A 13,376-nucleotide genomic window follows, 5' to 3' on the forward strand; every position below is an offset into this window, starting at 1 on the left:
AAAGAGTTCTGGGAAAGAGGGAAGGAAGGTTGTCAGAGGCTCAGATACATTGCTGAGCCGAGGCTGTGTGTTTATGGCTGGGTCCCCAGGGCATCACACACAGGGCTATGGTTTTGAGACCATCAATCACCCACACACACACACACACACACAAACACACACACACTTAAAAACACACACATACCCTCCTCTAGCACATTAACATGCAGCATGGAGCCTATATAACCATCAACATGCACCAGCCGTGACTCTTCTTACCACAGTCAATTTTCAGTGTTTCCTTCCATTTTGTTGTTGCAATTAAGACATAATCATAACATTAATACATACTTTTTTTCCCCTTATTAACTCTACAGTCGATCACACTGCTTATTCCCAAGGAAACACGCGTGATTAAGAATGTACAAAATGATTTATAACATTGTTTGCGAGACTGTGCATTGGATTCTCATCAACGCTTCAGCTCTCGAAGGGTTTGACACGTCCTGTGCATGTGCCACTTTCATGGATTTCATGATGATGAAGTTTGTTATAGTTCTCAGTGGCACACTCCTGATAACCTTTTTATTATTTACGACTGTATGAAGTAGTAACATATAGAGTCACTGAAACGTTAGCCTGCTGTTGTAGATACGCTGATGCAATACTTGCATGTCTGTGAAAACCTAAGCTTGCATGGGGAATTTTTTTCATTGATTTTGTCCTTCTTTGCTCCTTCAAGGCCCCTGTATATATGCAGTGCAGTTCTCTGAGATTACTGCCTGAAACTACTGCAAAGTTGCTCCAAAATTAAGCCAATTATACCGTTCTCATAAAGATGAATGGAGACATAGGAAGGGCCGGGCGGACCCACTGTGGAGAGAGTTTATGCTTACAAAGTATTGATTTATAATAGTAATTAGAGGCCCAAAGTTTTGCAGGTTTGACTGTTGTTTTATTGATTTGTATGCAATGTTGGTTGCTGTGACTGAATATCCGTTAGAAAATAAGGAATTAACATCCGAGCTGTTTGCCTTGATAGAGTAACATTAAAAGCTTTTTTTTGGGAAATTGTCACAATATTGGTAGATATTGCATAGTTAAGATTACTGTTTTAGAAAATATTTGCAAAAGAATATTTTTTCTATCATGAACACTGATTCTGTACCGATTTACAGGAATACTTTGCAAAAAAAAAAAAAAATATATATATAAATTATATTATATATATTTTTTCTTACCCTTGTTACAAACCTATAAGGCTTTAATTTTTGTTTTCATCTGTTTGTTTGCTGTTCAAACCTTAGAGCTTCTTGGTGATGTGAGAGTAAAACAAAAACTGGTAATATGTTCTTCAAAATACCTATCCAGGCCGCAGACACAGTGCCAGATTTTAAAGTTTGTTTTCCTACTGTGACCTCTGAAATTGTATGACCTCCTAGTTTTTTTTTTTTAAACCAAAGCATAAATATATGGCATATAATATTCTATGTCTCAAGATGTGGTTTATACTTTTCCATAACCCACTCTTACCGTTGATGTTACGGATGGCTGGACACAAAATGTTACAGTTAGACAGATAAAGCGTTATTCAAGGACACTGAATCAGACTCCCAATTTTACTAGCCGATATACTGAGACACAGCTGACTGGATTCAAAAGCTTCTGCGAGTTTCACAGAGTAAGTAAAAACTGTAAGCAACAACATGAATTTCTGTTCTCGGCTGTGGCGAATGACAAAATAGGAAGAAAGTAGCACTGCAAGGAACAACTTTTTTGATAATTGAACAAAGTTCCTTATTCTGTCTTTTAAGCAATATGCAACTTTAAATATACGTTAAAAAGTTTTACGCAAGAATTTATTACATTGATCTAACATTTGTAATGTGACATCTATGATTTCTATTTCAAACAAATACGTTTCTTTTGAATATTCTTTTTATCAAAAAATGCAAATGCCCCTAATACGGATTTTTGAAAATTAACCTTTTTTGTGTAAGAAGTAAATGAAAACTTCCCGCAAAGTTTGAAATCTTAAAGTGCACTGTGTATAAAGTTATTGCCTGAGTCAATTCTGAATCCTTGAAACGCGATGTTTTTAAAGCGAGTCCCAAGCAGTTTCATGTTGACATCAACATTAGCATACTGCCTGCCCACTTGTTGATCTTTTCAGGTTGCTTCTGAATGAAAATGCTAATTCATTCTTTGCCACTTTAAAAAGCTCACAAACACTGCTTTAAATTAAATCAACCAATCACTGGAGGATGTTGAATAAGTTAGTAGTTAAACAAATCGTTTGGGAGTCATTTAACAAGTAATGTCGAAATAATTACATATTACAAGAAAGTGTTTTTCGACCTTGCATGCTTGTCAACCTGTTTTTTGGGACTCCCAGAACAAAAATATGAACCTTTCATTAACCACAATAGGGGCACAACAGTTGCAGCACAGCAGTTTTCAATAATAGGAGAAGTTTCTTGAGAGCTGATCATAGACTGGTTTATTACAACGATAAGCATTTGTTGTCACCTTCAATTACTGTTACAAAAGAAAAGTGAGAGAAAGCCAGAGAACTAGACGGAGAGAGAAAGTAAAGCTTTGAGCCAAAGCTTGGCCAAAGGGCAGAAGCTCCAGTAATCCCTGGATCAGGGTCTGAAACACCTCTTCCTTTCACACACTGGCTCGTCTGGATGCTAGTACAGACTGTTCTTTGAGCAGCAGTGAGATCTATGTCAAAGGGCAGCGTCTTCTCACTGAAAAAGGATAGCTGTGCCAAAAAGGAGTTTGTTAAGAAGGCCAGGTAGTGCGAGGCTCCGCCGGGTGAAGAGGCCACGGTCGGGAACACTCTTACAGTGGCTGTGTTGTGTTTTTAGCATGGCCTCGCTGTCATGTTCACAGCGTTAGGTGTAATTTAAAGACATTTGCTCTTCAGCAGCTGTGTAATGGTGGTATTGGATAGAAGAAGGTCAGCATAAAACTATTAACTGTCAACTGCCAAGCGAGTCGACGTTACAGACTTTTATTCACATTGCTTTCTCTCATCTAATCCCTTTTTCTCTGTGCTTTTTATTGGTTGACTCCATTGTACTCTTGTTTGTGCTTTTAAGTTGTTTTTGTGAGTTTTATCTGTCAGTTTATTCCCCTCTGCTTACAGAGACACTCCGAATGAATGAATAGGTCAGCTCAGCTGATAAGGATTCGCTAAGAGCTAATTATGTTTGCTGACAGTGTTTATTTGTACGCTGTCTGTGTTTTGACTATTTTATGATTGAAATATTAATTCGGCAAAAGACCCTCTCACATACATATATAAACACACACACGTGTCTGTGAATTGGGGGGACTTTCCATAAACTTAATACTTTTATACTGACCAAACAATATTTTCTATCCACTAACCCTAAACCTACTTCTTACAGAAGACTGTTTGCATTGTAAAATAGTAAAAAAAAAAGTAAACAATGGTTATTTGATTACCATTACAATGTCAAAAATTTAAAGTTTCATTAACTTTGTTTTACTCATTTTATTTTATGAACTATTAACTATATATACACGCTTTAGCTATTTTACTTATGTAAAAAATGCAATTATCATTAATCACATATGTAAAACTGAAAAAAATAAAAATAAAAACATAAAAACATGCATAAAACTTTTTCCATTGACCCAGTTAAGTTTCTGCACTGCCTTGCCAAAATTAAATTATAATTAAAATTAAATTTGGCCGATGGAAAAAAAAATGTATGCAACGAGTCACTAGAAAATGAGTTGGGAGTTTTTACAATTATATTTTTGTATAGTTTTAGCCTCTTTCTTGGACAATAGTTAAGGTGATGCTGTGCATGTAACAGGGATCTGTAAAACAGGCAACAACAAAGAATTACTTGCACATTAGCTATGTTCGAATATTTACTATTTGTAGTAAACTCAGACTATAAGTTCCTCCTTCTGTTTATCTGTTGGCTGCAGAAATAGTAAGGATAGGAGGTAAGAAAAGGTGGTTTAAAAAATAAAACCGATTCTCAGTTGTTGAATACTGCACACTCCTAGCTAAAACAAACTCACTAATGTCCAATGTTTATTCATCTCACTCTCGCTTTGTCCTGCAGTGCTTTGAAGGCCTTGGTTGTAAATTAGTTTTAAACACGCTTCCTCCTCCTAAGGCTGCTGGTTTATCATCGTAAGCCCAGTTATATATATGACTGCTTTCTTTAGGATGAATCCACTCAAAGAGGGGGAGCTATCGCGGATGTACTTCAGCATCGCTTTGCGTTACTGATGCAGATGTCTTTTCTGTATCCGAAATCCGTTCAGGGCCTCCAGCTTGCCAGACAAACGTCTCTTTTTATCTCCTTTTTAAGTTCAAGGAAAGTTCAGCGTCTTTTGTTTTCTTCCTTTCTGACTGCGGGAAAGTCAACAACAGTGTATTTCGAGAGTTGTTTAGATGTCATGATCCATTTTGGGTGTTTTAGATGAGAGCTTGCATTGCAGGGTTGTTCAAGAGTCATTGACCTAAATGCGTTTGTGAATGTTGTCTGTGCATATTCATAGTATTGTAATTTTATGTTTCGATTTCACTTTATGAAACATGTATGAAATGGATGATTTTTCCTGCCATGCTACAGGTGCTGCGTTTTCCCAGCCATGCAAAACTAATTTGCTTTACACAACACCGAAAGTGATACAATGTACTTCCATTTTAGTGTTTTTTTGGTTGCTGTTATGCTCTCCAAAGTTGCCTTTATGTATTCAGAAAAAAAAAATGTAGTAAAAATCTAATTTATTCTTGAAGTTACATTTTCATCAGGCGTTACTCCAGTCTTAAAAATGTTAAATTTCCTTCTAATATACTGATTAGAGGTTATATGTTAATGCTGACAAGTAATTAATCACAATTAATTGAAATAAAAGTTACATATTAAAAAAAATAAAGTATAATTTTTTTATGTATATTTGTGTGTATATATGTATGTTTATATTATAAAATATAGTAATATAAATATGTAAATGCATGTAAATGATAGTTTCAATATATATATACTGTATATGTGTGTATTTATACTGTATATAGCCTACATAATAAATAAACACTGTACACATACATTTATTATATAAACAAAAACATTTAATCTGATTAATCACGATTAATAGTTTGACAGCACAATGTTAAAATATGTTTGTGGAAACCATGACACTTTTTTAGGCCTGTTTGATTTGCATCGTTCAAAAGAGCAGCATTTATTTAAAAAAAAAATTCTTAAAATTATAAATGCCTTTACCGTTGTTTTGTGATGTGATCCCAAACTTTTAAATAATAGTATAGCTGGTGGGTATATACAGTAATCGATCTTAATGGCCTTTATTCATTTGCTGACATTTGTGAGATTTTTATGTGTTAAGTGGAAATACTTGTAAGTATCGCTAATGGCTTTGTAATTGATACGGCAAATGCAAATGTCATGTTTCCTTTCAGTTTCTCTGGGACAAAAAGAGCAAATTAAATTGATTTGAATCTTTTTTTCCGCCCTCAACCACCACTTTTAAAATGTTCCACTGAAGGACAGGAGGGTCATACATTTTTAACGGAGCGAAAGCTTCCACAGATATCTCCTATCTTTCTCTTTGTTCGGCCCTCTAACACACTATGGCCCCTTCAAGGACCCTGGGGGATGAAAAAAGCCAAGCGCTTTTATATGGCGTGGGACTCAGTACCGCCAGTGTTATCAACCATAATAGCACCGCCACAGTTCAATAGCCACCCGGATGACATGCTAGCCTCACCCAAGTCAAAACCCAAGCGACCACCTGCAAGATACATCAGCTGTCAGTCATCTCCGCTCAACCGCATTTAATTAAAGAGGCTAGGGATTCATTCCTCCACTAGTATTTGCTCGACATAAAGATGGAGAATGCTCACACAAAAGCAGAGTTTCGAGGTAGGTTTCTAACAAAGGGAATTATAGCAGTTTGACATCGGCATATTCATTCTGATAGGATAATTGCTTTGAAACTTGGAGAAATAAAGCCTCATCTGGCTGCTTTGTTGACAGGCTTCCTGTGCGAAAATGGCTGATTTCTGTTGCTTGACAGGAGAGCACGGCTCCTCTCCTGATGTCTATATTAGTCTCCGTAACAGATGGTGCCGATTTAAGGATCTGCCGTCGCGAGGGTTTGCAGACTCCTCTTGTTTCTAGCCAGCGGCGTCTGCCGTGAGACGGGCTTGTGCGAGGTAGCGACTGATCTTTTCTCAAGGCAGAGGAGAAAACATCAATCATCAGGTCACGCTGTGGAGAGCACCTCCACAAACGCTGCTCCACAAGAGGCTGGATTTGGTCAAGCTGTGACTGGTAGGATTGGTGATTAGTTTCGCCGTCTTCTTCTCTGAGATTGGTCAGTGGAGAGACCGTGGGGGTAGAGGATAAAGCCTCCGTTATAAATGGACCCAGAGTTAACTGATTTGACCTTTTATTGAAAGTACCGAGTGACTGAGTAATGAGTTAACGTAGGTCTCCGCGTGTTACGATGCATCTGGCTGATTTGTTTGACTTTAAGTCAGGTGTTTTGATGCAATAATGAATGTGAGGAGAGTCATAATGAATTCCATTCGTTTACATTTAAAAACCTATAGCAAAATTCAGGAGAGTTAAATAAAGAAGGGAATGTATCATCTATTTGAACGTTTAATTAACATACATAGCCATCTCACTATTTCACAATTTTCCTTTTTTATTGCAATAAGTTGATTTGCTTTGGTGGAATAAAGTGGGGGCCGTGTAACCATGGCGATATAGATTTATGGTGAACTTGGTTAGTTTCATGTTAACACTAATTAAAGTGTGGTGATTCATTTTCTACATCAATTATAGTGGCTGCAAGGCAGTGCTGTATTGATATTTCTCAATCATTCTCTACTGGTTTGTAATAAAGATTTAACTGTAAGTATTAAACTTCTCCAATTAAAGCAGAATCATTCAAACATGCTGTTTTTTTGTTTGTTTTTTTTTTTAGCCGTCTTTTCATTTGTCTATGCTATTTCTCTCTAAAAACGTAAGTATAAAATAAAATAGCCCAAACAAATCCAACAACAGGGGGATTTTATTCCAAACTTATTCCAGTGAATTTTTTTTTTTTTTTTTTTTTTGGTGTCATATGATCCTTCAGAAACCTTATATACTGATTTGATGTTATTAATTATATTATTATTCTTTTTTATAGTTGTTATTAATGGTAAATAATAGTTGTGCTGATTAGTAATTCTTATTAAATTATATTACATTAATGAATTCATAAAATTGTACTCATTTCTTCATTCAAAGATAAACCTGTTATTTCATTGCAAATAGAAATGCAGTTAGACATAGACTGTGTATTTCTTTATGCATTCCTCATATGCCAACTTATTGGTTTTAACGTTGAATTTGCTAAATATTTTAAATAATTTGTTATTTAAAAAAAGTTATTTCATATAGCTCTAAACATTTTTAAGTGCAGACCCATTCTAATTCACCATGAAGTGATATTTCTTTGTAATTTGTTTCAAACTGGTCGCTCTAAAATTGGTCACACAATGATTTGGAGGGAACTGTTCCTCCATAAATAATGTCTTGAGTTACTATTTAAGTCTTGTGCCAGCTGCAGTGGGGGTGGAGGTTGGAGAAGCATTACCTGAGAGAGGTTAGGAATCATCCTCTCCACTCATGCAGAGCACGCTTTTAATTAGATTACCCAGGCACCCATGCACAGCCGTGAGGGATTGGACACACTCTGTCAGGTCACAGTAGCTCAGTGTGGGGCTGGACTGCTCGTCCGCTCTCTTGAATCACTCGATGAGTCTCGACTTCGAGAAACTGGAAGGAAGCTCGCAAAACTGCTTGCTAACGGTGTTGCACTTTTAACCAGGAATACCAACATGAGGGCACAAAATTTTTCTGTCCATAATGTCCATAAAAAAACATACAATGCATACATGTTATATATAAAAGTTAGCCCCTTTTTATTTTACCTTCTAAAAATGTATAACTTTCAGGAACAATTATTTTATTTTAATAATTTAAATGTTTTATGTTTTAAGTTTTTTTTTTTATGCACTATTTGCTAATAATTGTAGTCATTTAAATATTTATGTTGTTATTTTTATTCATTACTTCTTGTTTTTCTGGTCAAGTTTAGCAGCTTCTTGTATTTTTATTTTTTATTTTTTTATCTTGCCATTAATTGTGTAATGCAGTTTTGTTAATTGGCTAAATTACACAACACTGTCTAATTTACACAGGTTTTCATTAGTAAACTGAAATAATTTTCCCGTAGTCAACTAAACTGTTCAGTCAAGAAAAGCGCTTAATTAAATAACTTAACTAAAAAAACATGCAAAACGTTGCTATGGATCCCGCGAAACCTTGTTTTTTTTTTACACGGAGCACTTTGCAAGAAAGCAAATACAGATTAAAATCTAATAAAGAATATTTGTTGTGTGCAAAAAAAAAATCTCACAGCAGAAAGCGGAGCAGACATTGTTGATTTAGTCTGTATTTTTCACACGAGGCGCTACAAATATGGTAGGATGTTTTTCGCATTTCTCTTTTGATTTCCTTTTTTTCCCCCAAATAAAAAAGTGCTATAATGAGAGAACTGTTTGTTAGCAGGGAAAAAAGAACAATCTGTCCCAGTTTGCGAATAGGTTGAGGATATCGAAGGTGTCATGTGGCAATGATTGACTTGTGCAAATTCATTATGGTGGATAAAGAGGAAAAAAGTGCAATTAGACGATTTATAGTCTCTGGGGGCTCCTGGCTCACTTTTACACTTCAATTAATTTTGTTTTGAAGATCGAGAGAACGGGCAGGCCTGCTGTGTTTCTCCTATAACATCACAGAGCGGGCTTTGGCATGCTGATGGGCCTGAGAGCTCTTAAAGTTTCCAAGTTACAAGATAACGATGTGTTTCTCTTTGTGCCTTCCACGTGCCGTGACGGGTAAGAAATAAGCGAAGCCGAGCTGCCAGAGCACCTTAGCAGCGCTTCATTTCTCTCTCTCATGTTTAACCGTCTGTTGCTAATTTACTTTCTCTCCCGGCAATCCTTTTTTAATAGTGCATCCGTTTGTTCAGGAGACAATTGATTCCCTGCACTGCCATATTCATCAGTTACATTAACTGAAGCTTGTCCGGAATATGAATTATGGAGGCCGTCTCTCAGTTTCTGTCCCTCGTTTCTTGCTGCAGCTTCACGTCAATAGACCATGTAAATACCTTCGAGGAAAACAAATGTTAACCTAAAGTCAACAATGTGCTAATTACGCTAATGATAATGAGGCTCGCGCATATTCATCAATGCTTTAAGTGTCGTCTTGTCGTTGGGTCGTGAAGGGAGCCTTCAAAATGCTCGTGGCATCGTTTGCTGATGTTTTCTTGCCGTTTTATCTCTTTCGACACAGGGACTTTGACAGCTTGTCCGATCTCACAGAGTAGTCCAAGGTCAGGTACATCGCTCAGAGGTGGGAGGAGTTCGGATTAAAAGACGTCCAGGTGACCAATCACACGGCTCTCTTGAGCTATCCTGGCCCCGCCCTCAGCACCATCACCGATATAAGTGGAAACCAGTGTTACCTGCCCAGCGGAGCGAAGTGCGACCAGCCGTTCGAATCCACGACTGAACCATTTGCCTTTGCGGCTTATTCGGCTGTGGGAAACCTAGTGGTGAGTAACACTGTAGCAGCTATGGGTCACAACAATGGGGAAAAAAAACTAATTGTTAACCCTTCATGTGTAAGTCGCTTCTGCTTTTGCTTTTTTTGGAACCTATTGCAATTAGCCCTGATTCGTTAAGCATTCACACAGTCATTTTTAGCACTGAACTTACGACACAAAACAAAAGAGGTGAGAACAAGTTTTTGTGTGCATTGTCAAACAATTAATTGAAATTAATTGCATCCAGTATGTATATATTTTTTTTACATAATATATGTGTGTACTGTTATTTATGTATAAATGCACACACATACAGTATATATTTTGAAAATATGCACATGTATTTATGAGTATATGTTTAGATTTATATTATTTATATTAGAAATACATATATTTTCTTAAATATATACATGCATTTGCATATATTCATATAATAAATACACACAGCACATACACATGTATTATGTAAATAACACTTTTAATATAATACATTTTTTGGCAGCACTATTTTTATCATTTTTATTATTTATTTTTTTTGGTTTTAGTTTTTTATGTTTTGTTTTGTTTTAGAAATTCTTTTTTTTCATGCCTCATTGGTTATGGGCATGAATAATTGTTGTCATTTGAATATTTAGGTAATTATTTTTTATTAATTCCTTGTTTTTCTGGTCAAGATTAGCAGCTTCTTGTATTTTCTTTTTTTTTAATTTTTCCGTTAAAATGCAGTTTGCAATTTTTGCTTCAATAATCTATTTCTAAAAAAATCTAACTAATAATGTTTTGTTGTTGTAACCTAATTTGATTACATTTTACATCATTTACAAAAAAAAGTGTCAGTAGAATTTTGTTTTGAATTTTAAGAATTTTTTACTTAATTCACCGCAATCCAATTAATTGATCAAAAGTGACAGCAATGGCATTTATAATGGTGTAATAATGCAAAAAAGGAGATTTGTTATAAATAAATTCTGTTCTTTTGAACATTCTTTTTGTGTATCATGGTTTCACCAAACCTATTAAGAAGTACAATAGTTTCCATGATTAATAATAACAATAATAATAATAATAATAAAATGTTTCTGGAGAGACAAATAAGACATTTATAATGATCACGTGACTTTGAAGAGTGCATGGTGCTGAAAATTCATCTTTGCCATCAGAAGACTAAATTACGTTTTTTAATACTTTAAAATGGGAAACAGTTATTGTAAATTGTAATATTTCATTTTTATTAAATAAATGCAGCCATAGAGAGTATAATGGTAATGTATATTTCAGCAACTTGGTTTATTTACCCCAACACCACCAATGAAAATTAATCAAAAAAAGTCAAAGTCGCCAAAATGGAGAATGTTAGTGGGACTGCATCCATTTTAATGCATAAAGTACTCTGTAATCAAGTCTGCTTCATTCCTGGCTTTCCATTTCCTTCTCATAGGTGGGTGAAACCCCGGCCCAAGCAATCACCTCACAGCACAAGTTAAACTTCCACATTTTTGATCTTCACGCTTGGTAAAAAGCCCCGATCTATTAAATTTTACGCTACTCGCATACTCTGGCCTGAAACAACACAGAAATAAATAAGCCCCAATAAATATCAGCACTGAAATGCCACTCACCCAATCAATTTTGAGGACTTAAACTAGCTGTTTTATCATTTTTAATAGAGAAACAAGAACACAAAGTTGCCTGTTGACCTTTTGTATTATTGACTGCACGTTAGATGCACCGCGTTGCCGGTTGCAGCTGAATTAGCGTTCTGCTCTCACACTCTCACTTTCACAGCCCTGAACGCTTCATGCTGTTGGAAGGTTAAAACAAATCCATTATGCAAGACTGAACCCATTTCACACATGTGTGTGATATATTCTCCAGCTATTTTTAGAGGTTATGCTTTCTGTCTCTAAAGGGAACAGGAAATGTCTAAGGAAGATGCATTGCCATTATCCGTTTCAAGACAGACACACTGCATCTAACAGGGATAAGCTTCTGTAAAAAAGTTCTTGGGAGTCAGACACAGTCGGTCTTTCATGTTGTCCTCTGCAAGGAGGGGTCAAAGTCATCCATCAAAACGCTGCACGTGCTCAAGGCTCTGATGTAAATTAAACTGCATTTGCAATGTCTAAAAATCAGCAGGGAAAAACAAATATGACTGGCTTGATGGATGAAATGTTCAGGGATCTCGTGCCGAGGCGTTAGAGATTCATCCAGCTATCCTGAGCGTCTCGTGGGTCACTGGCCATTTCACATTATGTACTTTTACCAAATCCCAGCTCCGCAGCTGGGCTAAAAAATTCACCATCTTTTCCACTGAAAATGTACACGGCGTTACCTATCCAAAGTCACATATCACAGCTTCGACTGACAGAGCAGTGTAACTAATTATGCCAAATATAAAGTAAAAATAAAGTACTGAAAAATGTCATGATACATTTCATTTAAATAGTCTTTTTTTCCCCAAGTAAATTGAGTAAAATCAAAGAAGCGTTAAATTAAAAAATTTAATAGTCGAGTTGTGAAAACAATTTGTTAATTTGAGTTTTTACACTTATTATTCTGCTATTAATTTTTTTTAAATTATTGATTTAGGTCTTATTCCATTCCTTCCTTTATCATTTTATGTATTTATTTATTAATTGTTACTTGAAATAACACGCACATGTACCAGGAATCTGTACTAACGCATAACGTCTATTTTTTTTTTTTTTATTTACCCAAAAACTAATTATTTGTGTGTTACCACAGATATTGACATCTTCATCGAGTCAGGCATGTGGAAACAGATCATTATTAAATGACACTGAAAATGTTTGCTTTTACCAACAAAGAATGCCCTTTTTTTATACCAAGCACAGTCAACAAAGAAATCCGACTGCGCCTTTTCATTTCTTCAAGGAATCTATAAGTGTCACTTTGTCCCCAGCATTTTGCTCAATTCAAAGAACATTTGAAGTCTAAACAAGAAACAAACACAGAAAACAGCAGGTAATGTGATAGCTTGTGGTAATTCGAGTGGAGGCTTTACCTCTGGTCAGTAATAAGTTTGAGGGGGCTCCCGAGGGTAATTAGTTTTGATGAGTTAAATCCTCCATGCTCCCTGGCTATTTCTCTCCACACCATATTAGTGATGATCAGGTGCAGGCGCTGGGCAATTACTGCCTTTAATTTCTCTACGAAGAAAGTGAGGTCAGGTAGTGAGAATGAAATTTCCTCTTCTTTTCTTTTGTGTTTCTGGCCTACTCACTTTTTTTTGAGCCAAACACCCATTTTAGACAAAATGAGTGTTGCCTTTTTATAGCTGACCTGTATTAACGTGCATCATAATAATGCATTTTGTGTCCATTTAACATTTGCAATGCAAAACCATTAAATGACAGTCAATTTCAAACGACACCGCAACTCTACAACCCTAAAAGTTGAGCCAACTTAAAATTTTAAGGCAACCAACATTTAAGTTTTCTCAACTTGTATTCATAGGAGTTTTTTAAGTTGAGGAAACTCAATCTGCTCGTTGCCTTAAGTTTGCTCAACTTTTTTTTTTACAATTTTATTAAAAATGTATAATCTTCTGAAATACTGCATTTATTAAAACAAACTCATTTACAGGACTTTTCTATTTCTGTTTCGATGTGCAGGATAGAATCAATTAATTTAATCACTATTTTAATTAATTAAATAGAAAAATAATCTTGAGTTATTCTAGTGGGCCT

The 13,376-nt window shown here is 35.6% G+C and overlaps 1 protein-coding gene across 1 annotated transcript in view; it reads left to right on the plus strand.

The window, feature by feature from the left end:
* LOC122354637 (inactive N-acetylated-alpha-linked acidic dipeptidase-like protein 2) overlaps nucleotides 1-13,376 on the plus strand; it is a 192,444-nt gene that overhangs the window by 80,970 nt on the left and 98,098 nt on the right. The window contains 1 exon segment of the mRNA XM_043252897.1: nucleotides 9,414-9,675. Within this exon segment, the coding sequence (XP_043108832.1) occupies nucleotides 9,414-9,675 (262 nt within the window).

The sequence above is a fragment of the Puntigrus tetrazona genome, chromosome 11 (genome assembly GCF_018831695.1).
Source record: "Puntigrus tetrazona isolate hp1 chromosome 11, ASM1883169v1, whole genome shotgun sequence".
Taxonomy (NCBI): Eukaryota; Metazoa; Chordata; class Actinopteri; order Cypriniformes; family Cyprinidae; genus Puntigrus; species Puntigrus tetrazona.